The sequence below is a fragment of the Seriola aureovittata genome, chromosome 13 (assembly GCF_021018895.1).
Source record: "Seriola aureovittata isolate HTS-2021-v1 ecotype China chromosome 13, ASM2101889v1, whole genome shotgun sequence".
Classification (NCBI taxonomy): domain Eukaryota; kingdom Metazoa; phylum Chordata; class Actinopteri; order Carangiformes; family Carangidae; genus Seriola; species Seriola aureovittata.
The window spans coordinates 2,388,631-2,415,269 of record NC_079376.1 but is presented as its reverse complement, the minus strand read 5'-3'; the positions used below and the strand labels follow the sequence as shown (position 1 = coordinate 2,415,269).

Genomic DNA, 26,639 nt, shown 5'->3' with positions numbered 1-26,639 from the left:
GCGCCTCCACACGCACGTAGGCTGCGTCCGAAATACGTGAAATTCACGTTTTTTCGGCCTTATGCAAGAGGGAGAGACAGCCTGTTACAGAACCATGCATGAAAGAGTTAGTGTCTTTCCAGGGAATAAATCCAGCCCACTCCCGCCTCCTCCTCCTCCTCCTCCTCCTCCTCAGTCAGGGCTGTACAGCTGGCAATTTACAGACAATAACGCAGAGAGGAGTAATTGGCCGCTGGAGGTGAACCTCTGCCCCGCAAATTGGACCCGTGTTTGATCGAGGAGATGCATTAGCACAAGTCCCGGGATATTTTTATTCATCTTCCTGTTTCGTGGGAAGGGGTTCAGTCTGTGAACGTGTGGATCAGCTCCCCTCTCTCCACTGGAACCGTTATAACCTCCTCACACTGGCAATATAAGGTAAAGCTGATTATTTGTTATTAATTTGACCAGAATAAAGAGTTGAGTCAGTTTCAAGAGTTTTACACAAGGGTGGTTAAATCTCATTAGTTTGTTAGAAGCTGCATTTAACACTCAAATCCTACTCTGGCTGTTTAAAAGACACATCTATTGTATCTCAGTACAACTGTATGAGACTGAATTGTGCTATAAAGTGGCTTCACACTAAATACAGCTCCATCTAATAAACCCATGATATTCAGACTGTCTCCCTCACCAGTTTTTAGGATGCACAGGATTAAAAAAATGTGAGGAATGTTGAAACAGGAAAGCCAAATAAGAGTCTGAAGAACCACCTAGTGAGATCTGTTTAACTGCTGCTACTTTCTAATCAGGCGCCCTTCATAAAGGATCAATAAAGTGTAAACTGTATTTATGAATGAATAATGTGCTATTTATTACCGTTTAAATCGATCAGGAATAAGAGGAATGTTTGGGTTGTCAGCTTGTGAAAATCCCTTTGATGGTGTTTAGGACTGAAAATAACAATTATTCACATTATTGATGAATCTACCAATAATTTCAATTAACCATTTGTCTATAAAATGTTCAAAAAAGTTATTAAAAAAAACCACATTCGATTATCAAAATAATTACTTTTCTGTCAATTGGCTAATTATTTAAGCTTATCCTTTCTTCTTTGTGTTAATGAGTTATCAGTTTATAATAAACCATCAAACCTGCAATTATAAATGTTCATGAATGGATTTTGGTCCAGATGCTGTGCAGCTGTTTTCCAGCAGGTAAGTGGCCACAAGGTCCATCGGTGTGAGTGTTCCTGATGGGTTAAAGAGATAAAGAGGATGATGGAGGAGGATAAACATCAGCCAAAGAGACAACATGGCCGCCCAAAGGTTGTTCTTATTGATAGATTATAATTTAATAAATACTTTTTCAAAATGAATCCAACCACTTTGTGTTTTCATGTCGAGCAACGTCAGTTTCCTCTTTTCCTGATCTCACTGAAGTTTTAACCTCTGACTGTTTCACAAAGTTCCTGTGAGGTCGACAATGTGCTGCAACAAGGAGGGAAAATCTCTTCCCTGTAGCCCAGGGAGCTTTTCACTACTAGTTTATTTCAGACCTCTGGTAGTGATTAGTAAAAACACTGAGTGTGTGTTTGTGTGTTTGTCTCAGGATCAGACTTTGTGATGACCAAAGTGTTTAATCTGTTTTGTATTTTAAAGCAAAAGAGCTGCGTTGATCCAGAGCTGGTTCATTTGAGCCTTTGGTATGGGGAGTCCCTGCTATAGGGTGAGGGGTGAGAGAGGAAGAGAAACAGTTCAGTGTGTGTGTGTGTGTGTGTGTGTGTGTGTGTGTGTGTGTGTGTGTGTGAGAGAGAGCTTGGTTTGACTATAAGTGCTGACCTTTTATTAAAATCAGATACAGGTGAGTCTGTGTCACCTGATGTGATGGAGGAGCTACAAAATCCAAAATAAATACTGAAATACTCTGTTATATTTCATGTCTTCCCAACAGGATTATTCCAGTTAACGTGTAGTTTTGGCCTTTATACTGCATCTGGAAACACGGAGTCTTTGCTGCAGTAAAATTCAACATGGCATCACACACAAGAGCTCAGATGATCAGACAGGTTGTAAACAGTTTAGCCAGGTGATCTAAGCCACTTTATTTTATTATAAAGGTTGGTAATAATCAAACTTTGCACAGGAAAACTGTGTGTATGCAAAAGCAGGGTGATTACAGTGGGTGAAAGTTGCAGCAGGAAGTCCATCTGTAAACTGTGATTTATGATTACACATTTTCTCCTCTCCTTTAAAACGTCTTGTAGCTATGTTTATGTCCTTTGTCTATTTATGAGTCGCTCTCACTGCCTGTATCATAACAAACTTCTTCCTCTGTAACTGCTGAAAAAGAAACAGCCAAGTATATTGTTGGTGTAATCCTTTAAGATGAGTTTGAGTCAAGAGTTTTCATGCACTTTGTTTATTTCTCACGCTGTTTGTCCTTGAGCTCTAGCATCAATATGGGAGAATATGATCTTTAAGGTTTAAGAAGTAAAACAGTAGCTTCAGTTCAGACTTGCTCTGCCTTTAAACCCCCCCCCCCCCCCCCCGGCCCCGACTACAGCTTAGTGTGACGGTGTGGGGCCATCCACACACCGTGAAACCGGACTCAGACGACGCAGTCAGTCTCAGACATGTTTTGGAAAGGGTACCTTTAAGTTTGTGGTTCCTGTACAAACACATCACACTACTGTATTTGTGTCTCTGCTAAAAGCTAAGAAGGAGTGTAGCTGTAAGGTTATCAATAGCAGGCCTATGTTAGCATTCAGCAGCTTTACAGGAAGGTTAAAGAGAGTAGAGTTAACATCTTTTAGGAAAAAGGTGGTTTGTTGTATCAAAAAAAAAAAATATGAATGAAAATTAACCCGGAGGAAAAAAGTGCTGTCTGCTCAATAAAACACTGGACTGTAAGACGGGACAAACACATAAATATAAACATTGCAATTGGCCTGACTGCCTGGTCATTGAGGCCTTCACGTTTTTAAATGTTCCCTGTTATTCTTCCCCAGCGTCAGACTCAAGTAAACACTGACCAGATGGTTTGAATCAAACTGCTGGAGCAGCTCTACACTCTTACATCAATCCTATTTCCATATGCTGAGAAATTTTTCAGCACCTCTGTGTAGGCCCTCTTTGTTTTAGCTACAGCTATTTCTAAAATGCATTGAGGTGGAAATACGGGAATCCTTTGTGTATTGTGTATAATAGTAAAATAGTTTGTCGCTCATCTCCTTAACTGATTATACACATTTCACAAAATGTGTTCTTAGACTTGACATTGTCTTTTCCCTTTTCTTCACTTGCAGCTGAAGTAATGGAGAAGTCGAGACGTGGAGTACAGTTAGCATTCAGCCTCCTGTTTGGGTTGTGGTTACCTTGCTGTTTAACCCAGACCACACCATCAAATGCAGCCTCGGCGACGCCCACACCATCCCCGTCCCCCCAGTCCCTGGGAGAGCGGCTAAAGGTCAGACTGACCGGATACCCTCGAAAACACAACGAGGGTCGGGTAGAGCTTTTTTACAAGGGGGAGTGGGGAACCATCTGTGACGACGACTTCTCAATATCTAACGCCAACGTGCTGTGCCGCCAGCTGGGCTTTGTGTCAGCCACAGGATGGACACACAGCGCCAAATATGGCAAAGGTCAAGGTAAGAGTCTACAGCCACTTCCTGAGGTTCAGTTTCTGGTTTAATACACTGTGAGCTCTGCCATATGATGCATACACTATACCATAAGGCAGAGAATATTCACACACATCAGGGGTATTCAGATACTGTGAGATAAGTTACTAATTACTTAAATTGCGATAGCTAGATACTCTAGTTTATGACCAAACCTACCTCCAAAACTAAACAATGATTAGCATAAGTTACCATGCTAACACGCTAAAAAAAAGATGGTGAATATTTTAGCTGCTGAACATCAACATATGGTTAAATTGACTATAGCATTTAGCACCTTCTCACAGAGCTGCTAGCATGACTGTAAACTTGCTGAAAAAGAAAGAAGCCAACAAGGAAGTGCCAAAAACTGCAGTTCCTCAAATGGCCACTAGAGAGTGACTTCAAATCCCCATAGACTTTACAGCAGAAATAAATGTGTTTACAGCCTGGTACGAAAAAATAGTTTTAGTTTCCTCCTTCATGACAAGTGAAGGGGGGGGTTCATTTTTTATGTAACTCACCCGTTTATATTTTATAAAGGCTTAAAGTTATGGATTATTGAGGGCGTGGCCGCTTTAACTGACAGGTGGGTGTCGTCACAGCCCGCGAGCGGTCTGCTCCGCGTCACTGCAACTAATTGGTCACTGAATGTAACGTCTAGGCCGTGTTTGTGCCTCTAAAGGATTTTCCATAGAAATATTGGAGGAATAATTTGCCTTGCTGTGCGGTTAATTGACAAACAGAACGTGAGGAAGTCTGTGCTCCTGCTTTTTTGAGGTGAGGTGATGAATGATTGATTGAATTTAACCATTACTGGCTTGTTAGCTTAGCTCGTTAGCTAGCGCCCGCAAATGAATTAGCCTTGTGTTAGCCTTCAAGCACGACGCCCAGATGTCCAACACTGCTAACGACGCTAACTAAAGTGTATGCCGGACACAGTTATTAAACCATCATATACCCGGCTCCACCTTTTTTTTGCCCATTTTTGAATTAGCCCGGAATTATGCTGGGTCGGGCACTGACAAGATGGCGACGCCGAGTAGCCCACTTTGAGCTTCAAAACCGCTCTTGTAACCTTTGGGTGACGTCACGGAGGCTACGTCAATTTATATCAGGACTATTCTTTACAGAGCTTTACAAGAATATGGATGAACTTCGACAGATTTAAACACCATTTAATAATTTTTAAATTAAAGAAGATGATCTGAATGTCTTGCAATGTAGAAACCGTCATGTTAGTTAAGAATAATTTAAAAGCTCTTATTAATTATGAACATCTTAGTCTATTATACTACCTTTTTACAAGAGTATTCATCTCTGGCTGTGCTTCCTTTGGTTCCCAGAGCACCAGTATAACAAGTAACCAAGTGTCCTCTCCAGGCCTGGACTGATAACTGTCCTGGGAGTCGCACTGACAGTTTTCTGCCTCCACAGGGAAAATCTGGCTTGACAATGTGCTGTGCAATGGAGGAGAGAAGAGCATTGAGTTCTGCAAGTCTCGCGGCTGGGGCAACAGTGACTGCACTCACGATGAAGATGCTGGAGTTGTGTGCAAAGACGAGAGGATTCCTGGCTTTGTCGACTCAAATGTTATTGATGTAAGTTACCACAAGAGATTTGAAGTGATTTTGTTGTTGTAAAAGTGATGTTGTGAGTTAATTAAGATGCAGTTAAAAGCTCATAAGCTTTTGTGTTAACTGCCCTACTGCTCCACAGCCTATAGACTCTATAAGGTTGAACCCACATGGAAAACATTTAATGCTTCAGTGTAACTCCACCTGTAGCTGCTACACACATGGTGCTGATCAACTATGCTCTGTACCATCTGTCTCAACCTGTTAAAAGCTGTTGCTTCTCCAGTGTCCATTGTCCTGAGGTGATGTAGGGAGTGGAGAGTTTTCTGACAGTCCTCCCATAACAGAGAGCAGCATGAGATCCTTACACTGATTCTGGACAGAAGGAGATTATGACCTGAGGGTCACAGGTTGATTGATCACTGGGATGATCTGATTGGTTTCTTGGAGGTATTTGACGACCAACACTTCAAGGAGAATTATTCAGACAGTGTTCGTATGCGTGTACTCTCAGGTGGGAATGATGACTGACTTGAGTGTGAGTGTGTGAGCAGAGTGTTTCTATAAATGATCAGGCATGCTCAGTACACCCTCCCTGGATAAATAAATATTTAAACCTGAGGGAAATCTTCACTCTCACTCTAAGAAAGCACAGTTGGGTGAGGTGCTGGCTGAGCTGGTTCCAGCTGGTCATTATTTTCCGTTTGTCCTCTTTGATGTTCATTTGTATAACTGACTGGTCCCAGGTGAACAAGGTTAGACTGGGGACTCATCTCCACAGTGCACTGGAAACAGCCTGAATGAATGAATGAATGAATGATTTGATGAGGTGTCCCTGTTACATAGAAGGGTCTTATGAAAAAAGGTTTCGTAAGAGTAAGCGGGGGCGGACTTTCAGATGCATAACTACTCTCCCTTTTTCTGCCTGTTGCTGCGATTCAGCCTCAGTCAAATGTGGCGTCCAGTCTTCAATCTGTTATTTCAGCCATTTTTTTCCCCACCTAAATAAACCACAACCGAAGTGAGTCTTTGCAAAACTGGCAATCAGAGGTAGTCACGTTCACCACTTATGAGCTGTAAGTGAGAGGATTAGACCTAAAATTACAGTCTATAAGGACTATGACTCACTGTGGAGTCTCTTCCTCTCATTCAGAAGTCTTAAAGAGACATGCATATGTGAACATACTGTATGTTTCTATACATGGATGTGTCAGTATGAATATAAAGAAATCACTCCTACGATTTTCTGCAAACAAAAGCTGATAATCACAAATTTTTCTCTCCCAAAAGGCCCACGTGGATGAGAACAAAGTAGAGGAGGTGCGACTCCGGCCCGTGGTCGTCACGGCAAAAAAGAAGCTGCCCGTCACAGAGGGTGTTGTGGAGGTGAAATTTAAAGAAGGCTGGGTTCAGATCTGCGATGTGGGATGGACGATCAAAAACACTCGCGTGGTCTGTGGCATGCTGGGATTCCCACATGAGAGGAAAGTCAACAAGAACTTCTACAAGTAAGTGAATGGGGTTGGTGTGGGCATCATGAGGTGAAAGCTTCATCTGAGAATAAAGTGATGTAAGTTGTCAGCAATTAACAGCCAGCTTGTATTTCATATATTGGTCAGTGCATACCAACACCAAAATGATAATGAATAATGAAAACAATAAATATATATTCTATTGTTTAGTGGTGATACACTCCACATCTTCCCTATTGAAGCTTTACTTTGTGTTTTATTGTTCAACTTCATAGGAGGTAATTTGAAAACTGTCACTTCCTTAATCTGCACTGTAAATCAGTGGTCCCCAACGTTTTTGTCTTTTGACCCCATGAAATGAAGAAATGTCGACTTGTGAGATGAGTTGTGAGATGGATCCCGACACCTAGGAGGGGAAATACAGAGTTATCCACCTGTAGTTAAAGGAATAGTTCTGACATTAAAGTGAAATACACTTAACACAGATTTTTTCGATTTTGAAAGTTAGATGAGATGATCACTACCACTCTCATAGCTAAGCTAAGCAGCTGCTGGCTGTAGTTTCATGATTACTGCACACTGACATGAGAGTGGTTCAATTGTGGATCAAAGTGTTTATTCCAAAATCTCAAACTATTTCCTTAAACTGATAAAAATGAGAAATGTGATGGAAATTCCTAAACTTTAGGATGTTCAACTGGAATGTGCAAGACCCTTATTTTTGATGTTTGCAGGTTTTAAAGGTGTAGACTTTTTTCCCCCCCTGTGCCAACAATGCGAATTAAGCCACTCAGCAAAGTGGCTGTAATTTACTCGTTCACTCAGGATGAGATGTTGGCTGCAGCCTGTTTGACATTCCTGTGGTTTTAGTCTGTAAAGCAAAGTGGCAACACTCTGACCAAACCACAAGCAGCACCTTAGTCTATTGTTTGGTAAAGAGTGGACATTATAGGACCGCTGTTTACAGTGGATATAATCATAATCGTGACTGTCAGTGTGTAACTTTCTCTGCTGTCAGTCAGAACCACAGTTCTACAACAAAGCATGCATGAAGCTGTTTTTGGACAAGCCTCTTATTGTTCTGTTTTCTTATTTCTTCCTTCCGAGGATGTTTTTGTTTTCCTTTTGGATACACAGAACAGCCGTGTTTTTGTTTGAAATGTGTCCAGGTCAGCTCACATACTTCATGTTCTCAGCCTCTGTTCATTACTTTGCAGAGGAAGTCGAAGAGTGATAATGAACTGCCTGCAGAGATGGAAAAGTACAAACCAGTGTGTGGTTCTGTCAAGACTGTTTTAACCACTGCAGGGTTTGACCCAGTGTGATAGTTCGGAAAAAAATACAAGATATTTGCACTCAAATCAAATCAAAGTTGAAAAAACAGGTAAAGGTGAGACAATTATCTCACGGTTTTCAGTTCTCGTGATGTGCATTTTTCACTCTTTTCTCGATCAATCAATGAATCATTTGGTCTATTAAATGCCAGAAAATTGTGCAAAATGCCCACCACAGTTTATTAAAGCCCAAGGTTGTTTTGTCGGACCAACAGTGGAAACCCCAAAGGTATTCAGCAAAGAGAAAAGCAGCAAATCGTCAACAACTGAGAAGCTGGAACCAGGAAAGTTTTAGTATTTACCTGTCGATCAACAAATCAGTTAATTTGCTAGTAAATAATCATTAGCTCTAGCCACAAAATGTATTTGAGGACAATGACTTCTTTAGTGGACTGTCTCTCCTCCGGTGTGTTCTTCAGTACGCATTCCTGGCTGCGCTCCAGTCGGAGGCGTTTTATTCATCCCCTGCAGATGGTTCACAGTAGTCCGAGGGGAAACGTGTGTTTTCTCTCAGGCGTGTGTGAGGGCTGAGAGGGGTTGGTTGGTCACATAATAGACAGAGTACAACGACTGGAGTGAAGCCAACATGCATCCAGCAACAGTCATATTGTTCTGTGCTGTCAGTCCATCCGTCCTAGGTCATCAGTTCTTGAAAAGTACCTACTCGAAACAGTTTGGTCATTAATGTGTTTTGAAGGCAGATACGTATAAACAGTCAGTTGCTAATTTTGTGACATTAGCTGTTGTCCTCAAATTTGACCATTTTCCATTATGTCTGTCGGGGTGGAAGAGCATCTGAAACTATCTGAGGACACTTAAACTTTCCACTGAAACCCAGAACGATGAATCATTTTTCACCAGCTGTTATTTCAGGCAGTTTTTTTTTTTTTTTTGTCAGACTTTTTTGTAATGCTGTTCTTATCCTTTATGGCTTTTATGTGTTTAATTGGAACCACTCATCATATTGTAAAAAAGTGATACAGTAATTAACTTGTCTTTACGTTTGCTAAGCCCAGACTGCCCTTATGTCTACACTGTGCACGATTCATTCTACATACCGCACATAGTTTATAGTTTTAACTTATAAATGTTACATTTATATTGTAGTGTTTTATTAGATTGTAAAACAGTCTGAAGGAGTGATGTATATATTTAATATTCTGTGTTTCTCCTGGTGTGAACACCTAATCAGACTATTTCAAATTTATGTTAAATCCCACATTTCAGAATTCTTATGTGGAAATACTATAATTAGGATGAAGAAAAACTCATATCATTGTCGTTAACTGATAAACATCAGGCTTTTCATGTATCAGATTGTTTTTTTAGTTCCTCAAAAGTGAATATTTTGGGGTTTTACTTCGCCTATTATCAGTTTGAGTTAATGATGCATTTAAAGCACTGAACAAGCTAAATGGAGACTTAAGGTTAAAAAAAAGCTTAATCAGCACTAAATAGAAATATAAAGTTTTGATTCCCCTTATTTCTTATTATAATAGGCATTAAAAATAGGCATTAAAAATAGGAATTTATAAATGAACTATGAGGTGTTACACTGGTGCTGCTGAATGAGACTGTTGAATTCTGAATACTTGGAATACCTCTGTAATTGTGATCATCCTCCTCTGTAACATAAGATACTGGAAACCTGTGGAATGTCAGACATGTTATTCACCACTGACCCTCCACTGCTTCACCCTAAAGAAATGTGTGTGTGCAGCCCAGAGACAGTGAGTGTGTGTGTGTGTTTGCATGTGGTCTCACTCCTGTATGTGATGGAATTTGGCTGTCTCACTGTTGCAGACATCTGAAAAAGCGAGCAGCTGAGAAGGTCTCCAGGCCAAAGGTTAATGTTTCAGCCGGTGGAAGGTACACAGTCACGGGAAAACCCACCGTCCACCTCCGTCCGCACTCTGTTTACTGTACTTCTGACAGTGGGTTTCCTGTTGGGAGTAGACAATAACCATTTAGCTCCTGTTTCTAGATAGCTGACCACTTCCCCTCCCTCTAATATCATATTATTATGATGTGCAGCATGTGAATGGGTTGTATATTTTTAAATTTGATCCTGCTATAACTGGAGGTTGTCTTGAGTTGAGGGTTGTTTTCTGTTTATTTTTGTTTTTGTCTTTCACATTTCTACTGACATGGCACAGATTGTACTATTTCTTAGCTTTAATTAATTAATACGTTACAAAATACGGTATGATATTTTTTTTAATTTTTTTGTCAACTTTCTCTTTTCCCTAAAAATAAACAAACTTAATTGGGTGTTTATTGCCATTAAATCCTTTTTTGAGGCCCGTTTTTTAATGGGACAGATGTTGTCAATCTGTGCCATGTCAGTGACTGAGGCTTAATCTTTTCACAGATTAGTCCTTTTAAATGTAATGCAACATCTGAAAATCCCATTCTCCAGTATGGCATGCTTTTTGGAGGTGGAGAGTAACTTCATCCTGGGTTCTTCAACTGAAACAGTCATCGGCCTCGGTCTCAGTCTTCACAGCGTTTGTTTTAGCCGGCAAAGAGTGCCAGCTGGGTGGAGTTTGCCACATACATTACACATTTTAGTTTTATTATGTTTCACTGTGTAGTTCCTTAGTTTGGAAAATTAAACACCAAAGTAAATAAAAACAAATTATTACAGTGAAAAAACAGTTTCTTAGATTTCCTGTTTTATCTAATCTAAGATTCATCTTAAAAATTTAGTCTTTACTTCACAGAATAGATGACTGTGGTAAAAAGACCCTGACTCTTTCTTTCTTTCTTTCTTTTATTTATTTACTTATTTATCCATCCCTAGAGGAAATTCAGGTGTCCAGCAGCTCTACTAAAACAATTAACAAATTCTAATTGACTTGAGTAACAAAATGTTTGAGGTTTTGTTACAGGATGAAACAAAAGAATTAATAAATTAATGGAAATTCAGTTCTTCTTTTGGCTTTGCACTGAGAAAGTTGAAGAACCCACCAACACGGACTGTACAGTGTAACGTCATGCTTTGATTATTACACCTACCTCTGTGGTTTCTTTACATGCCATCCAATCAAAAAGCAGTGCCATACATCCAACAAAACCAATGTGGTAACTGGAGGTTCACATTGTCTTAATCGAAAAACTACAATCACAATAGCATCGTCTCTACTAACATGTTAATAATGATCATGCACTACATGGCCAAAGGTTTATGGACACCACACTTCCTCTTCCAGTTCTTGCGCAGGCCACAAAAGTTCTTCCACACCAATCTAGGAAAACCATGTTTTTATGAATCAGACTTTGTGCACACAGGTGCTGTCAAGTTGAAAGCTTTTGTTTAAAATATCATTGTATAGTATTATAATCCCTTAACTGGAACTAAGGTTCCTTTCCCAAAGTACGACTAAAAGCTACAAAGCAAAAGTACAGAAAAGAGTAGAAAATTGTGTCCACAGACTTTTGGCCATGCTATGTATGTGAGCCTGTGCTAATGAAATGTATGAAAAGAATCAATGAATGTCAAAGTTTAAATTCACATTTGTGTTTTTCTTTCACCTGCATTTAAGAAGGATGTGTCACTTTCAACAAATCTGTTCCTTGTGCGACTTGAACATAATATAAACACCTTTTCTTGTGAAGCAAACTGTATTTAACAAGCGTGTAGAAGGTGCCACATCCTTTCGAATCGTGTAACTAGACTTTAACATAACTGTGCACCATGTCACCTTTTGTTACTCTGATTTTGCACTTTGTCATCTCATTATTTTCTCCTAACTGTGCAGTCTAACCCGTGTTTACTTTGCAGGCAGACACCCAAAGCTAAAGCTAACTCTAAGTCTAAACAGAGCAGCCCTGGCAAAAGGTAATCTGAGGATAAACACTTCAGTGGGTAAATTCAAGCTGTCTGAAGAGACCCACACACATGCTGCTTCCACAAACCTCACAAACAACTGACATTTAAACTGATGAGAAATTCAGGATTAGCAAAAAAAAAGAATTTGTGTTTGGTGTGTTTAGAGTCACCCTAAATGTTTCCCGTCTTTATGCTAAACTAAGCCAAACGGCTGCTGGCTACAGCTTCATATTTACCGTACAAACATGAGTCATATTGAGATTTTCATCTAACGATCAACAAGAAAGCGAAACAACAACAAAATTAAAGTAATATCTTGTTTTACTGGACACAGATTTACTTGTGGTCTCTGGTGAAGTTTTCCTTTTGTCCAACATGTTTTTATAATTTACTGTCAGACAATGAACCTGACTCAACGTACTGAACCAAACTGTTTATTTATTTTATTATTGTGTAGCTTTGTGCTCATTCATTAATTTGTGTGGTTATTCATTTGAATATTTTTTATGAGTTAATTGTAAGCACATTGTCAGGCCTTTATTTTTCACTGTACTGTAAACACAACTAATTCATTCAGTCTTGAAGTTATCACAGTCCTCGTTCTTGCCTCTGTCTCTGCTCCCTCCAGGTTGTATTTGGAGCGTCAGAAGAACCACTTCCACATCCACTCTGTGGCGTGCACAGGCACAGAGATCCACCTGGCAGCCTGCCCCCTGGAGTTCAACAAGCCCAACGCCACATCGACCTGCGAGGGCGGCATGGCAGCCGTGGTCAGCTGCATGCCCGGGCCGCTGTTCATGCAAAACAGCGGCATGAAAAAGAAACTGAAGACCTCGGTAAAGTAGTTTTTGGACACATGGGGATACCAGTTTATATCTTGTGATTTCAGTATGGAGCTTTGTCCACATGATAGACAGTGAAATGTGATTGAAAGCTCCAGAAAAAGCTAGCTAGTGGCCCTTGAGTGACATTTTAGTGTCTGATAATGGACTATTTTCTGTTTTCTAACGTAAAATCTAAGTGAAATGTTTTGTCATTTTTAGGAATGATTATACATTTCCTTCTGGACACAGTTATTAAAACTTATAGTAAGCAGTCTGATAGGCAGCTCAGACAACCTGCTACATGTAGATTAAAATATTGTTTTATGTGTCTGTTGTCTAGAGTAACGTGAGGCTGAAGGGTGGTGCCAGGCTGGGCGAGGGCCGCGTGGAGGTGTTGAAAGACAACGAGTGGGGAACGGTGTGCGACGATCGCTGGAACCTGCAGTCAGCCAGCGTCGTCTGCAGGGAGCTCGGCTTCGGCAGCGCCAAGGAGGCTCTCACCGGAGCCCGCATGGGACAAGGTCAGAAATAAAACCCTCTGAAAAGTGAGAAAATGTATTGGTGTGTGGCAGTCCAAACAGAAGTTGAAAATGTTGATAATTATAATGATAAAAAAAACAATAATAGATTAAAAAAAATATGTAATTAAAGGCCATCGTGATAGACAGAATTGATTAAAGGTTGATAATCTTTTTTCCAGCTTTGTAACTTTAAACAGAAGTCCAGTCGAAGAAAGGAAGTAGTCAACCCACTGTTTGAGAGGAGGCCAAAAAATCTTTGGAATATTCAACCCAGGTGTGATTTGGCCGTTTGCGAAGTGAAATCACCCTGAAATCGTAATGTCCAGTTTAGCAAACTTTCTCAAGAAATTCAGAGGTTTAACTCAACCAATGACTTTATTTCTGCATCTTTACAAATGTCTGTAGAAGTAAAAGTGAGTCTGTAGGTTCGAATCAGACTCTATATACTTCAATACAAGTAAAAAATACACGACTGAACATGTCAAAAGTAAAGTTTTTAAAATGTGCCACACTTGTACCAGTGTTGACTTTGTGATAATGTTGTTGATCTTATCACGGTCAGTTCTGTGCTTTTTAAATCCCTCTGAACTCGTCACCTGAGACAGGACGTCTTTATAACTGTCCTCAGAGAGGATTTCAGTCATCACCTGTCCACTTGTCTTATCTCTCAGGTCATCTCTTCACCTCAGAGAACAGATGATCTGCTCTCTACAGGTCCACATTCCTGCGGGGATTCCTCATTTGGAGGTTATTTTAATAAGTGAAGGAATGCTGGGAGTGAAGAAAGATAAGAAACAAACAAAGATTTTCCATAAACACCATATGACACCGACCGCCGTAAACAGATTGTCTTTTTCACTACAATCCTGACATTAATATAGTTCTTTATTCATTAAATTCTCTTTGCTATGAGTATTTCTGATTCCTTAGTGTGTGTCAGGCATTTGTTAAGAACAGAAAGCCGTCTGTGTTATTCCAGCTCGGCCACGGACCATTTCATGTGAAACTGAGGCGATTTCACAAGTCCAGCTTGTGTCTGAGCCACTTGGCCTCCACGTGAGCAGCAGTAAATCAGTTTCCAGACAAAAATCACTTTTTGTGTCCTGTAACTGTAAGACTGTAAGACTGTGAGACTGCAAACCAAACTGTTTAAAAACCGAATGACGAGTTTAATTCCTCAACAATGATTTATCAGAAAAGTTTCCATATATTTTTATATATATTTTAAGTTTTTTTTCCATATTTTCAGTTTGAACAAAACTCATCAGTTCTCGTCGTCGCTTGTTCTTTCACCAACACAGACACACTCAGCAGATTCATTTCTGTTGGTGAGAGGATGCTTAGAAATGAAACCTTAAGCTGAATGAAGTAGTTTGTGTATGAGTGAGTACGTGAGAAAGAGAGCATGTCTCCTTGTGAATTAATTATGCCTGTATTAAAAGATTTTCCTTAAAGTCTGAGATATGGTTTCAAAACAAAACACCCTAAATATTTAAGGTTTTCTCCTTGTCTTGGTCTTATCCATAAGGAATCACTTAAAGTCATTTAAAGACCTTAGTGACCAAACTAAGGAAAAAACTCTTGGGTTCCTCTGATTGTATTTTAACTGCAACGTGGCCGAGTTTATGAACAGGATGAACATCCCAACAAAAGTTTTCCACGATCAGGAAACCCTTTAAGATATTCTGTGCTACAACCTTAAGTAACTCCCTCAGCTAAGGAGAAATTAAACCTTAAGTAGAAAGCTTAAGGTGCTTTGTGCAACTGGTCCTTGGCTTTTAAATTTCAGACAGCTGTTTGTAACGGCACTGATTTTATTTTAGTGTTGAACCAGTAAGCAGAAGAGGAGACACCCTGGACACATTTATCAGGGTTCCTTCTACTTTAGGACACCACAGAGATCCTCTTGCATTTACAAAATACTGTACATATAAAGTATGTCCCCAGGAAGTGAAAATATAAGCCCCAATTTATGCAGATAAACTAAAGGAATCATTGATTGAAGATGTTTTTACCTGAAGGGAAATAATGAACCATTTTGAATGACAGTTTGTATCAGCTGGAAATTAATCACAAAAAAAATCGATGGATGATAATGTAAATATTTTAGTTTAATTGAAAGAACAGACTCAAATTTGTACAGTTTACATTTAGTCTCTTTTTCTTTTAAGTCAGTAAACAAACTAAAAAAACACACAAGTAAATCTGTTTTTCTATTGTCTTTTGAATATCTGATTAGTTTTAAAGTTTGACTGATCTCTAACACACATAGTTTGACATATCGGGAAATATATCAAATAAATGAGAGTTAGATGAGAAGATCAATCCACCTGCACTGTAAAAACAGGCAATAATTTGTGATGGTCTAACAATGAGTGCTTCCAGGTTGATTGGAACCACACCTGTGTCTCATCAATACAGTATGTAGTGGAGTGTGCCTGAGGAATGTGACTGGAAATGAAACATTGCTTTGAATAATTATTCTCTGTCCAAACAAAATAATATTATTATAAAAGAGTTTATCTCTGTGTTTGTGTTCCTCATTAGTGTTGCCCTCAGGAACATGGAGGTGTGTGTAGTGTTTGGATTAACTGTCCTCAGATTCCACCACTGCAGAAACAGGCAGTCTTTTGAAGGGCAGCTGGGTGGGTCTGTGTGTGTGTGTGTGTGTGTGTGTGTGTGTGCGTGTGCGTGCGTGCGTTATGATTTCCACCACAGAGGAAGTTGGCTGAGGAGAGTCATCTCTTTGAGGCAGCAGCAGACCAGCTCTGTGCTCAGATGGATGTCCGACCGCCACCTGGCTGAGTCGGTCCAGGAAACATTCCTGAACGTCACTGAAGTCGGAAGCGAGCGCCGCTGAAGGAATTCCTTTCATAGGAATTTCATAACACAGTCACCTCATGGTGCTATATGACCTGTAGCGATGGAGCGACAGTTTACAGAGTGAATGTAAAGCGGGGTGTCGCTGACGGAGAGCATGCATGCTCAGCAAACACGCCTCAGGTTAAAGAGTGAGCTGGGTGTTAGTTTGAAGAGTTACTGTATGTATATTCTGGAAAATGTGACCTTCTTAACTCCAACATACTGTTTGTTCTGGGCTTCTGGATGTTCCTCTGTGTTGTGTTTTCATATTAATCTCAATCATTTGGAAGACTGTTTCAGCTCATTAAAGCTTTTTCATGTACAGTGGATATAAAAGTAATGTAACCCCATTATTTTAGTTTTTTATTCTTATTTTTCCCTCCTAAAAGATTTGTTTTTCAATTCAATTGTACAGGTTATAGGTCACATTTAAAGGTGGAAAAAGTTCTGAAATCATCCATCTTGGTCTCATTGTTTTACTTCACAAAGACCTGGCATTTTAACAGGGGTGTTGAGACTTTTTATATCCACCGTACATCATTCTGCTTCCGCAAAATTGTAGAACATGATGAGCTGCCTTGGGGAAAATAACAAAGAAGAGATACACTCCATCAACAGAAAAATAACAGGGAAAAAGACGTCACTGTTTCTGGTCGGGGAGGATGTTTGAGATATTCATTTTTCTCGGCCCAGATTTTCTCACACAGTCTGGTTCTTGAAACTGGAGTTTTGATCCAAAAGGGTCAAAAAAACAGTCGTGACCTGACCTGGATTGGTCTAATCTGATCCGAGCGCCTTATTAAACGGGTCAAGGCTCATTAAATGCTGCAACTTCCAAATACCCTGTACCTCATTAAAACTGATTTGTATATAATGCTTTGTTGCATTTAAAAATATTTGAGACCTGGCTCGTCATCTGCTATGGGTACATTCTGGGTTTTCCTCATATTAACTAGAATTAACTTTTTTTTCAGAAACTGTAAATGAATTGTTTGTTCAAGAGGTTGGAAAATATAAGTGGAAAAAAAAAAGTTTGCCAGATGAAAGATAAAAAATAAAATCTGAGTTCTGGGTGCTTTGTCTAACCTGTAGCTCTTCTGTTGTCTGTGTTTAATCCCGTCTGTTCAGGAATGGGTCCGATCTACATGAACGAGGTGAAGTGTCTCGGTCAGGAGAAATCCATCTGGAACTGCCCCTTTAAAAACATCTCATCAGAGGACTGTCAGCACGTGGAGGACGCCGCCGTCCGCTGCAACATACCCTACATGGGCCTGGAGAACACGGTCAGAGCTGAACCTCCTTAATGTTTCATCTTAAAACTGCGATGTTCAAATGTCAGAAAGTTGTTTGAATCGTTGAAATTATTTAGATTACTTGAGAAAGTTGGTCTGACTAAGTTAACTGCATCATATTTCCTTTTGCTTCCTTCTGCTTTGATTAATGTCGCATAGGAAAGAACTTGAATAACGCCTCGTTTTATACTGTTTTTATTGTCTATTAATTTAGTTCTTTGCTGATCTAACTGTCTTTGTTCTAACGTGTGAGATTTAGAGCTAATATTCATAGAAATCTCACATTTTCACTCACTGAAATAATATAAATTCACTGCTGTCATAAAAAACTGTGATGTCAAACTAGATTTAATTGTTTGAAAAACATGTTAGAGTTCTTTTATTGTTCTGAAAACAGCGGTTTTGCTCATACGTTTTTCTGACAACAGTGATATTCACTTTAACACAGAGTATTTCTGGTTGTACAGTTTGTATTTTACCAGATTATACTCCATGTCTCCTGTAAATACACACACCGGGCTAAGAAGGATAAAAACTCAAAAAAACATCAAATCAATCAAGTCACAGATGTTTAAACTAAATTTCTATAGCTTATGGCCTGATGTCACCTGTACGATTTTTGAGTTTTTATCCAGCCTTGTGTGTCTACGCTCTGCCTTGTGGTTCCTAACTCCTCGGCCCCGCACAGATCCGACTCACAGGGGGACGGACCCGTTACGAGGGCCGCTTGGAGGTCCTGGGTTCAGACTCTAACGGGACGGAGAGCTGGGGTCTGATCTGCGGAGAGAACTGGAGCACCACGGAGGCCATGGTGGCCTGCAGGCAGCTGGGCTTGGGCTACGCTAACCAGGGCCTGCAAGTAGGTTATTAACACCAACCAGGGCAACTTCCTGCAGCTGCGTTCACCAGCAGGTTGTCTTTTGGGATATTTGACATATGCAAATATGATATACTGTCATAAACACTCAGTGGCCAGTTGTTTGTGTGTGCTATAAAAATCTCAGAAGAATCTTAGTTTATTAAAATTAATGTTTTAATTCAAATCAACTTATTTAAAATATTTTCAGGTTTCATTTTACTTGATTCTGATGCAGCCATGACAGGTCTACTCAACATGAGTTCAACCAAAGAGTGAATTTTCCTTCCTAGATTGTTTCATTAGAGGAAAGCGTTTAAAATAATAATGAATTGAAGGAAAATTTTTTTGATGAGAAAGTGTTTCTTTTGTTTACCTTGTAATCAAACCAGGTGAATCTGCTGCTTTAGTGTTGGACAGGTCATGTGAAGGTTTTATACTTGGAACCTGATGATTGTTGTTATTTCAAATCATCACCGAGACTCTGTCACTCTGTCTTAGTGTGTGTATGTGTGTGTGTGTGTGTGTGTGTGTGTGTGTGTGTGTGTGTGTAAAGTGGCCACTGTGTGTGTAGTTATTTTTACATATTCTGTGCATATATGTTCAAATATATTTCCATTTGTCACATATTTATTAATATGTGCAGGTTGTACTAATGTTCACTTTACATTCATATTCTTGGCGTATGTAATTGTGGAATATACTTGAACATGCACGCACTAAAGTATGGCAGTATATTATTATTTCCATATGGAGTAGATGCTTCTTTTCCTGCATGGAAGAACCAGGCAGTAATTTGGTTTGTTCCATGTGGGCAGAGCAGCCACACATGAAGTTTCTAATCAAACTCAAAACCACTCACCACCAAAGCCAAAGTGGTGACCTCATGTGGAAGCCATGTTAACATTCTCCTCGCCTAGAAAAGTCTAACCAAACTGCTGCTTCTACGACACATTTTCCACTGTGTGTGAGCCCCGGCAGTTGTAGCGCAGACAGTTGAGAGACAGGACAGGAAGTGTGTCCCCTCACTGACTCCCCGCAGGACCTTTCTGCAGATCCGGATAGTGGGCGGCCGGAGCAATTATGAGGGCCGGGTGGAGGTTCAGGTTGGCTCCAAGTGGGGCACAGTGTGCAGCACAGGCTGGACCACAAAGGAAGCCATGGTGGTTTGCAGACAGCTAGGGCTCGGCTACTCCTTGCATGCCATCACTGTAAGTAGGACCGAAGAGTTAAATGAAGAGATTTATTCCACAATGACATGCTGAACACGTTTATTGTTTGCAGGTTAAACCTCCTCAGATGCATCGTGTAGTTTTAAGACAAGTCATTGTATTTGTATTGGGTGGTGCACGCACACAAAAACAACTCAGAAACAGAGAGATAAAAATCATCATAAATGTCATTACATTAACTTATTCTTACAAAATAATTATTAATTAGTGGAGCAACTGGATTTTAAGTAAGAAATAAAGGTAGTTTTAATAATATTATGGATTTAATGTGCAACTATAAATAATCCCGGTCAAAGGAAACTTAGAAACAGAATGTTTTTCTGTAGAGACTGAGCAAACAGAGACTTATCAGAGTGTCTTAATATAAATATTGAGGTACATGGCTGTAAGAGCTGCCTTAAATAAACTGGATGATTGAAATGTCTGCCTTTTGAAAATGAAAACAAACCAATAAAATAGATTTTGAGAGAATTAAAGACAAGGTATAAAACGGTATGATTGGTATGAAATGGATATTTCAAAATAAATATATATAAATATTTGTTAATAACAAACAAAACAGGACTTTGCTAATCCAAACAGAAAACCATGAAATGGAGTTAGTGAAATTTCTTATGGGGTCACTGTTTCAGTGTGAGATGTTCCAGCACAGCTCTCTCTCTCTTTCCTCCCTTCTCTTTAACACTGACATTTGAATCTCAGCCCTTTGCTGGTGTTTTGGAAATCAGCTGTAAAGTCTGGTTAGTTTCAAAGCAGGAAACTGGGAGGAACTTTTGGGGTTTCTGTGACCTGATGTGCATTAAAGCAAAGTTGGGTAAACCATCTTTAAACATCAGCAATAAATATCAGGTTTTAGTGTCAGACCCACAGAATTTTTTTTTGTTTTACAGGGTTGTAAAAGCTCATGAGATAGATCCTCATTTCTAAACACACTACTTAAGGACACAATATTTTACAAAGAGGCTGTTTAGCATTTTTGGAAACAGGAACTAGATTCAACAGTTGCAGTTTGCAGGAAACATGATATAAACGTCTCGTATATAAAAACACAGACGCTTGTGGTTTAGCTGATCTATTTTAGAGGAAGTCTGTAATTATGCTTCAAGTGACTTGAAACTAAGTAGTATGATCATTGAATCACTCAGTGTCTGCCCAAAGTTATTGTCCTCCAGTGATCATAAGATCAACGTCTCACAGTGTCCACAGCGAGCAGCCAAGAATGAGTCATGAACATCTGTTTTTCAGAGCAGCGTCTCTCTGCAGCTCCGATTATTTTCTGATCGATGCCCTGTTTTTGTTTCTTCTGCACGTCTGTCTGTTTGATGTTGTCCAACCCGATCTAAGGAAACCTGGTACTGGGACGGCAGCAACGTGACGGAGATGGTGATGAGCGGTGTCAAGTGCACAGGAAGCGAGATGTCTCTGACTCAGTGCCAGCATCACAAAACTGTCAACTGCCAGAAAGCAGCAGCGAAGTTTTCAGCAGGAGTCATCTGCTCTGAAAGTGAGTGAACAACAACAGAAAGTTGTTTTTTAATCATTTTCTTTTCCTTTATTTAACCTGATAAAAGTCTCATTGAGATTAAAATCTCCTTTTCAAGAGAGAAATGAGTGAAACTAATTTTACATCATTGTAGTTCAGTAACAAGAATACTGAGATAAACCTGCCAAGATTAGAGGAAAAGAATCTGTTGATCCAATTAAATTTAATTAAAACAAACCCCAAGTAAAAAAGAAAACACCACATTCAATATGACGATATTCATTTTTTTAATCAATTTAACAAGAGATATCAAAACCGTGCTTTTATAATCCGGCTTTTGGGGTTTAATCTATAATTCATACGACTTTTACAACTCTTCTAATTTTAATAATTGTCTTTAACCCGCCCCTTTCTGAGGAGGCTGACTTCTCTTTGAATTTCCTCTCTGATTCTTTCTCTTTTCTTATCTGCGACACTTTTATGGAAACGTTTTCTTTCTCTTTGCGGAGATCTTGAGCTTTGTTAGGAGGGAAGACTTTTAACGTGGGTCTGTAAAACCCATTAAGACATTTCATGTGATACCGGGTTGTAAATAATCTTAATTTGATCTGACATATTAAGAAAAAAGTTCATCTAAATTCTTCCAAAATGTTATAAAAACGCATCAGTTTATCACATTGTTGGACGAACAATATAATAACTCGGATTTGGATTCTATAAATCAACATTGTTATTACATGATCAAAGAAACATGTTGCTCTTCTTGTGAAGTAATTCGAATCCATTTGAAGATACATGTTGAAATGTTTCGATATCACTTCCTGTCCAGTTTAATCTGTATACCTCGCAGTGTTTTCTGTATCTGTTGATATATTTCTTCAGCAGTTCCAAAAGGACAAATCCTGATTCTGTTCCAGATCCATTAAAACATGAGCAACATACTGTATCTCAGTCCTCATCCTGCTTCTCCCTCTGTATCCAGCGGCCTCTGACCTCATCCTGGACGCCCCTCTGGTCCAGCAGACGGTTTACATCGAGGACCGCCCTCTGCACATGCTCTACTGCGCCGCAGAGGAGGACTGCCTGTCCAAATCTGCAGCCAAGGCCAACTGGCCGTACGGACACAGACGCCTGCTCCGCTTCTCCTCCCAGATCCACAACATCGGCCGGGCTGACTTCAAGCCGAAGGCTGGGCGGCACTCGTGGGTGTGGCACGCCTGCCATGGGTAACGTTGTCTTCATTAAGTTAGTTTTGGTCGAGTTTTAATGATGTAAACATGTCTGAAAGTCGAGTTACATCACATACTTTTTCTCAATCAAACCTCTCAAATCAAGATTAGGGATGCTCCGATCACGTTTTAACCACAGGTGATCGGTTTTAAGGTGATTGGTGACTTGAAGCAAATTGGCTGATCAATCGGAGCATCCCTAATCAAGATCCTCTCATTTCTGTCTTGTGTCATGACAAAAATCACAATCTAAAATCATTTTAGCTTTAGGTTCAGGCCGTTTTATTGATGTAATTCTCTAAAGGTAATTTCCACTTTCAGATGGTGGATTATTGAACTTTGGGAACAGACTGTTTTGTTGTTGTCGTTGTTGTTGTTGTTGTTGTTGTTTATAATGAGCTTTTCACTGTATTTTACAGCCACTACCACAGCATGAACATTTTCACCCACTATGATCTGCTGAACGCCAACGGCACCAAAGTGGCAGAGGGACACAAAGCCAGTTTCTGTCTGGAGGACTCAGATTGTCAGGAGGGTGAGTCAATGTCGGCATGTATTTAGGGATCGTTATATTTTTAACTAATTAGTTTATTAACCTTTTTTTCTTCTTGTATTTTTATAAGAAAAAAAAGCTGCTTCTTCGATTAAAAGAGGATTTTTGCAGCCTTAATAAAATATAATCTGTATGAACTCACTGAACTTTTTTAATCATGACACTCAGGTGTTTCTAAGAGGTACGAGTGCGCTAACTTTGGCGATCAGGGAATCACTGTGGGCTGCTGGGATTTGTACCGCCACGACATCGACTGCCAGTGGATCGACATCACGGACGTCAAACCCGGAAACTACATTATGCAGGTGAGCAGGATCGTGAGCGGCTGAAAGTTTACGTTCATTCAATATTAACACATTATTACATTAAATGTGTAACTGGTTTATCACACCAGTGGGACTCCTGATAACCTACACTGCTGGAGATTAAAGCCACAACTGAGTCATTTTATCCAAACTTCACGTTCCCTGATCGTCTGTTTATAAAATAGTTTGTTTTACGTTTCTCACCTGCTCAGATTGTGATCAATCCCGATCATGAAGTGGCTGAGAGCGACTTCACCAACAACGCCATGAAATGCAACTGTAAATACGATGGACATCGAATCTGGTTCCATAACTGCCATGTTGGTAAGCAGTCGAAAACACTGAAACTGGCGCGTGTTAATGTCACATTTTGGCTTTTATATAAAGTTTATTTTGACTCACTTTTATGCATTATTCTATCATCTTAAAGCCCATGAATTACATTACACATTTCTACTTTATTATATTTTTCCTATTGCTTTAAAAACCTGTAATAATTCCTGAGCTGAAACTACTTGCCCCCAGATTTACTGAGTGTCAATCAGTGTGAGGTAATTTGACTAAAGGCTAATTTGTCCAGGAACATGTAACCACAATATCAACAGATATTAAAGGCTGTAAAACATGATTTTGATAGACGCCCTTCCTCTCTACAAACCAAGGCCTTGAGATGAGGCAACAGAGTTCACAGAGTTCACCTTAAGGCCCTTAATGGCTAATATTGCCCTTTATCTGCAATTAGTTAAACTACAAATCATTAGAAACATGGTGAAAGTTCTAATCCAGTTTCCTTTAAAACAGAATCAAACATTCTGTAGTTACATATGTTTTCTTTTCTATTTTTTAACATGAAAAGTTAGAAAACATGTCCAGGATATTGGGAAATAACAGTCATCTTGTCTCGCTATGGTTTCTCACAGTTTGATGCTGTGTTGTAAAGAGAACATGTAAATTACTGGAGTTTTCAAGTAGCTGTTCTTAGTTTCAGAGGCTTTATTTTGACTGATTCATTCATTGTTTTTACAGGTGACGCGTTCAGCGAGGAGGCAGAGAGGAGGTTTGAGAAATACCCCGGGCAGCTGAATAACCAGATCTCTTAATCATCAACAACAACAACAATATGAGAAACAAAGTGTGGGAGTGAATAAATAAAAACACACCTCATTAGCTCAAAAGAAAAAAGACACAAACCCTTTGGATCGCCCCTCCCCCACATGTCTGAGATTATTTGTAATCATGGAAGAAGCCAACAGTATTTTCCTCTGGTGAATGTGTTGTATGTCTGAGTTATTATACTTGAATATTCAAGTGCTAATGGATTTTCCTTTCTCAGTCTAATGTGAGCTAATGCTATATTTTTATCATAAAATAGGATTTTATAAAGTCAGTTGTACAGTCTGTGTGCAGCCTTGTATTGAATGTTTTTGTTCCGAGTTACGAACGAGGTGTTATAATATTTTAAATATTTTTTTATAACCAGATTTATTTTACTTAGAGCGACCAGATTTCAGAACTTCAGAATGCAAAAGAGAAGAAAAAAATCTGAGGCATGAACAGGAACACATGCAGCTCTGTGGAAGTCTTACTGGTCAAGACTTGCATCAACAACAACCTGAAAATGTCTCTGAGCAAAACATCAAACCATTTACACCCGGATCATTCCCTCTTTGGACTGGAGCGTTAGCATGAAGGCTACATGAGCACGTTGCTCAAGAGAAACGCTCAGATCTTACCCAGCCTGCCTCTGCAGTTACAACATTTCATGAATGTATTTATTGCCAATATGAAGGTGCTCAAAAAACCTGTTGTCAGTTTGCTTTGGAACCAGTTTGAATCCACCTGTAGCTTTAGTCTTTTTGTATTTTTATAGTCTTTTAGAGTCGAGACATAGACGTTACTGGATAAAGACAAAAAACTACAATTACCCTGAAGATTTGCTGTTTGTATGCTGATGTAATCACACCCGCTGCACCAAATAAAAAGGAGAGGAATAATTATAATTGTTGTGTATTTAAGAGACTTATTTGATTAGAAATGCTTCACTGTATTGGGTCACATTCTTGAAGGTCTGAAGCAGCAGCTCAAACAAAACGAAGGTTACAAATGTCTCCTAGATTAAACTGAGGCTGATTTTTTGTTTTCCTTGTTTTGTTTTTGAATCATCAAAAAACATAAAACTTCACAAGAAAACAAAAGTCTTAAAGAATGTGAATAATTTTCTATCATATTAACTATTTCACTTCCCCTCCGGACCCCCAGGAACCACTGGTCAAAAATATGAACAGAACAGGAACAATTCATTTTTGTTTTCACTGGTGTCCAAAAATATTGAGCTTATTATGACCGATATTTGCTTCATCAACTCACAGTGCAGATGTTTGGGACTTGAAACACTGGAATTATGACTAATGAGCAGGATGGAAAAATCTCATGGATGTTTTCTGGTGTTTATGAAACTATAAAAGAGATGGTCTGTTCACCTGAGCGGTTGGGAACGAGGCTGAGGTGGGAAAAATGGTTTCCACTAAGATACATGTGAATGGATACTGACTGGATTTTCATTTTCTGGCGAATTCTTTTAAATTCCTTTTGGAGAAACTGTTGAGGACTTTTCATTAAATGGTTTGAATCCTGTTTAACTAAGAAAAATGTAGGAATACTGCGACACACATTCATCTGCTGAAGGTTCAAAATTCAAAGATCTTCACACCTACAAAGATGTTCAAGTTACTGTCTGTAAAGTAAAAGTCCAGTCACTGTCAGTTTTTAACCCAGTCTCCCTTGAGTTTAACCACATTGTTTATACCTGTCATCTTCTCACTGAAGCTGCTGCAGGTTGCCTGAGTTTCTCTCGATCACCATCATCCTTTCAACCTGCACGCCCGTCCTGACAGAGGAGGATTACACTGGCTCCCACATGAGCTGGTTAATACCTGACAGCTGCACAGGGCGCCACCTAGAGGGCAGCTGCTCAAAGTGCAGGAATGAAGGATGTGATTGTGATCTGAGAAAAACTCATTTAACAATGTATGAAAATGTCAGTTTAAAGTTTCCAACTCCCTGCTGTTATTTTCTCAGGCAAGAAATTATACTTTAACCATAACTTGTACACAAAAGATCTTCTAAAAAACTCATCACAGGGAACCTATTGACCCCACATTCCTCATTTTAAAGCCCATAATTACATTACACGTCCACTTAATTATATTTTTCCTACAGCTTTAAAAGCCTGTAATAACTACTGAGCTCGAACTACTTGCCCCCAGATCTGCTGTGTAACTTGGTGTGTAGTAATTTGATTAAAGACTAATTTGCTTAGGAACACATCAACAGATATTAAAGACCTTAAGTATAGATTTTGATAGACCCCCTTCCTCTCAACGAACCAAGGTCTTGAGATGAAGGAACAGAGTTCTCCTTAAGGCCCTTACTTAATGGCTAATATTGCACTTAAAATAACAAACAATATTGCAGTTAATTAAACTACAAATCATTAGACACATGGTGAAGATGGTGTTCCACTTTGCTGAGGTGGTAATCCAGTTTCCATTTGAACAGAATCAGACGTTCTGTAGTTACATATGTTCTCTTTTCTATTTTTTAACGTGAAAAGTTTGAGAA

At 39.4% G+C, this 26,639-nt stretch overlaps 1 protein-coding gene across 4 annotated transcripts; it reads left to right on the top strand.

Moving 5' to 3' along the window:
• The first annotated feature begins 168 nt into the window (after positions 1-168).
• Positions 169-25,018, top strand: loxl3b (lysyl oxidase-like 3b). Of its 4 annotated transcripts, none has more exons than XM_056394161.1 (16): positions 169-417; positions 3,290-3,634; positions 5,084-5,247; positions 6,514-6,731; positions 9,833-9,898; positions 11,814-11,870; positions 12,490-12,697; positions 13,026-13,206; positions 17,197-17,351; positions 19,272-19,427; positions 20,793-20,952; positions 21,914-22,157; positions 22,580-22,695; positions 22,882-23,018; positions 23,231-23,342; positions 24,045-25,018. In XM_056394161.1, exons 2-16 carry the CDS (start codon positions 3,298-3,300, stop codon positions 24,116-24,118), a joined length of 2,385 nt encoding a protein of 794 aa, XP_056250136.1. In that variant the 5' UTR covers positions 169-417; positions 3,290-3,297; the 3' UTR covers positions 24,119-25,018. The 4 variants fall into 4 exon arrangements, with proteins under 4 accessions (XP_056250136.1, XP_056250135.1, XP_056250137.1 ...); XM_056394160.1 differs by lacking the exon at positions 19,272-19,427 and adding an exon at positions 18,049-18,219 and having other exon boundaries at positions 170-417; XM_056394162.1 differs by lacking the exons at positions 11,814-11,870; positions 19,272-19,427 and adding an exon at positions 18,049-18,219 and having other exon boundaries at positions 170-417.
• The last annotated feature ends 1,621 nt before the right edge of the window (positions 25,019-26,639 follow it).

Bases quoted from the DNA above. Each gene is read 5' to 3' on its own strand.
- loxl3b (XM_056394160.1), top strand. From the start codon at position 3,298: ATGGAGAAGTCGAGACGTGGAGTACAGTTAGCATTCAGCCTCCTGTTT. The intron at 12,698-13,025 runs GTAAAGTAGTTT...TCTGTTGTCTAG, and splicing joins AAAAGAAACTGAAGACCTCG to AGTAACGTGAGGCTGAAGGG. The intron at 13,207-17,196 runs GTCAGAAATAAA...CCGTCTGTTCAG, and splicing joins CGGAGCCCGCATGGGACAAG to GAATGGGTCCGATCTACATG.